The sequence below is a fragment of the Fonticula alba genome (genome assembly GCF_000388065.1).
Source record: "Fonticula alba strain ATCC 38817 unplaced genomic scaffold supercont2.1, whole genome shotgun sequence".
Classification (NCBI taxonomy): domain Eukaryota; order Rotosphaerida; family Fonticulaceae; genus Fonticula; species Fonticula alba.
This window is the reverse complement of record NW_009242971.1, coordinates 4,443,351-4,446,004: the sequence shown is the minus strand read 5'-3', so window position 1 is coordinate 4,446,004 and position 2,654 is coordinate 4,443,351. Positions and strand designations below refer to the sequence as shown.

Below are 2,654 nucleotides of genomic sequence, written 5' to 3'. Positions count from 1 at the left end.
CGTCGTTGTTATCCTGTCGCTCCCATTGCCGTCACCGCCACTGCACCAGGCCCTTTCCCGCTCCTCGCCTGCTTCCACCGCTGGTCCTCGCCCCCCCCCCCCCCCGGCATCCTCCCTGCCTCGTCCGCCGATTTTCTGCTTGTGCATCCAGCCGTCGACCACACCATCAAGCCCGAGGCTTCCTCCGCCCCGGTGCTCAACACCTCGGAGTGGCCTCTGCTCCTCAAGGTCCGCCTTTATCATCCCCTGCTGCCCCTCGCGCTTCTCGCGCCCCGGGACTCCCCTTTCCCGGTGTTCTTCTCCTCTCCCCATCGCACAAACACCGATGCCTATACGCAAACATGCCTGACCCATATTGCATCCCCCGCCCCATCCCACCCTGCTGCCCCACATGCGCGCTAATCATGGCCCCTCTCATGGTCCACAGAACTACGACAAGCTCAACGTTCGCACCGGCCACTACGTCCCCATCCCCTCCGGCCATTCGCCCCTGAAGCGCCCTCTTCGCGATTACATCCAGTATGGTGTGATCAACCTCGACAAGCCGGCCAACCCCTCCTCCCATGAGGTGGTCGCCTGGATTCGCCGCATTCTGCGCTGCGACAAGACCGGCCACTCGGGCACCCTGGACCCGAAGGTCACTGGTTGCCTGATTGTTTGCGTCGACCGCGCCACTCGCCTGGTCAAGTCCCAGCAGTCTGCCGGTAAGGAGTACGTCGCGGTCCTCCGCCTGCACGAGGCCCTCGACGACGAGAAGAAGCTCTACCAGGCGGTGGAGACCCTGACTGGCGCTCTGTTCCAGCGCCCGCCTCTCATCTCGGCCGTCAAGCGTGTCCTCCGTGTGCGCACCATCTACGAGAGCAAGGTCTTCGAGTTCGACAACGAGCGCAACCTGGCCGTCTTCTGGGTCAAGTGCGAGGCCGGTACCTACATCCGTACCCTCTGCGTGCACCTTGGTCTGCTGCTCGGCGCCGGTGGCCACATGCAGGAGCTTCGTCGTGTCCGCTCCGGCCACACCTCTGAGCAGGTGCGTCTTTCTCTCCCTCCTCCCCCTCTCCCCTCCCCCTCTGGCCGCCTCTCGGCTGCTTCCAATCTCCCTTCCTGAGATGCTGACCCTCTGAGTCCCGCTCCCCTCCTCGTTGCCTTCGTTCGCGCGCGCGCGCACACACACACACACACACACACGCACACGCACACACAATATGCACAGGACAACATGGTCACCATGCACGACATCCTCGATGCCCAGTATGTCTACGACAACTCTCGTGACGGTGCGCCCCCCCCCCCTCGTGTATCCACACATGCCCATGTGGCCGCTGTGCCTCGCGCCCCTCTTGCCTCCCCTACCCCTCATGCTCACCTCCCCCCTCCCCTATCCCCCCGCTCCAGAGTCCTACCTCCGCCGCGTCGTCCGCCCCCTGGAGAGCCTTCTCGTTTCGTACAAGCGTGTCGTCGTCAAGGACTCCTCGGTCAACGCCATCTGCTACGGCGCCAAGCTCATGATCCCCGGTCTGCTGCGCTACGAGAATGGCATCGAGTCTGGCGAGGAGGTTGTCCTCATGACCACCAAGGGTGAGGCCATTGCCCTGGCCGTGGCCGAGATGTCCACCGCCCAGATGTCCACCTGCGACCATGGCGTTGTTGCCAAGATCAAGCGTGTCATCATGGAGCGTGATACCTACCCCCGCCGCTGGGGTCTCGGCCCCAAGGCCCAGGAGAAGAAGGGCCTCATCAAGGCTGGCAAGCTGGACAAGCACGGCAAGCCCACCGCCGCCACCCCGGCCTCCTGGTCCAAGAACTACGTCGACTATTCGTGCGTCTTTCCCGGTTCCCCCCCCCCCCCCCCCCCCCCCCCTCTGTCCCTATGCCCAGCCACCTTCATGCGACCTCTCTAACACGCTTGTTGCTTCAGCTCCCCCGACGCTCCGGCCCCTGCTGCCGCTCCCGCCGCCGCTCCTGCTGCCCCCGCCGCCACCCCGGCCGTTGTGGCCGAGGAGAAGTCCGACGACAAGAAGGAGAAGAAGGAGAAGAAGGAGAAGAAGGACAAGGACGAGAAGAAGGAGAAGAAGGACAAGAAGGAGAAGAAGGAGAAGAAGGAGAAGTCCGACGACGTGCGTCCCCCCCCCCCCTCCCCGCTTCCATCTCTCACTACCGGTTGCTGATGCGGTTCCCATGGACTTTTGTTTGCGTGAGCTGCCTTGTTTATTGACACCTCCACTGTCCCCCCCCCCCCCTCCTCCTCCAGTCCGAGAAGAAGAAGAAGCGCTCCAAGTCCGAGTAGATTCATTTATAGACCGCCCCCAGGCAGGAGCAAGGGGCTGCTCCCCTCGCTCTGCCGCGTCCCTCTACTCATCTCTCTCCCCCCCCCCCACCCCCCACTGCACACACACGCACACACACACGCATATACAACTTCCCCAGCCCCTGTCACTTTAAAAAAAGCCCAAGTGTAATATAGCATATACATGTATATCTTCCCCTTTGTGCCCTTCCCTGTCCCTCCCTCCCACGCGCACAGTACCGCAATCTCTCGCGGTCGGGGCTGGGCTCGACACATCCGATGGCTGCACATTTTGTTGGGCGCCGTGTCTATTCGGCGGTTCCTTGCCGGATTGAGGCTGTCTGGGCGGGGGGGGGGGGGGGGGGGGGGG

The 2,654-nt window shown here is 63.3% G+C and overlaps 1 protein-coding gene across 1 annotated transcript in view; it reads left to right on the top strand.

Annotated features, from left to right (window-relative positions):
* The window catches only part of H696_00953 (H/ACA ribonucleoprotein complex subunit 4), a gene marked incomplete at both ends in the record, with an annotated part of 3,385 nt that extends 1,101 nt beyond the window's left edge, over nucleotides 1-2,284 (top strand). Inside the window, 6 exons of the mRNA XM_009494842.1 lie at nucleotides 152-228; nucleotides 428-1,027; nucleotides 1,211-1,274; nucleotides 1,393-1,816; nucleotides 1,916-2,114; nucleotides 2,249-2,284. Of these exons, the coding sequence (XP_009493117.1) occupies nucleotides 152-228; nucleotides 428-1,027; nucleotides 1,211-1,274; nucleotides 1,393-1,816; nucleotides 1,916-2,114; nucleotides 2,249-2,284 (1,400 nt within the window). The remainder of the gene's footprint in view (nucleotides 1-151; nucleotides 229-427; nucleotides 1,028-1,210; nucleotides 1,275-1,392; nucleotides 1,817-1,915; nucleotides 2,115-2,248) is intronic.
* Between the last annotated feature and the right edge of the window lie 370 nt (nucleotides 2,285-2,654).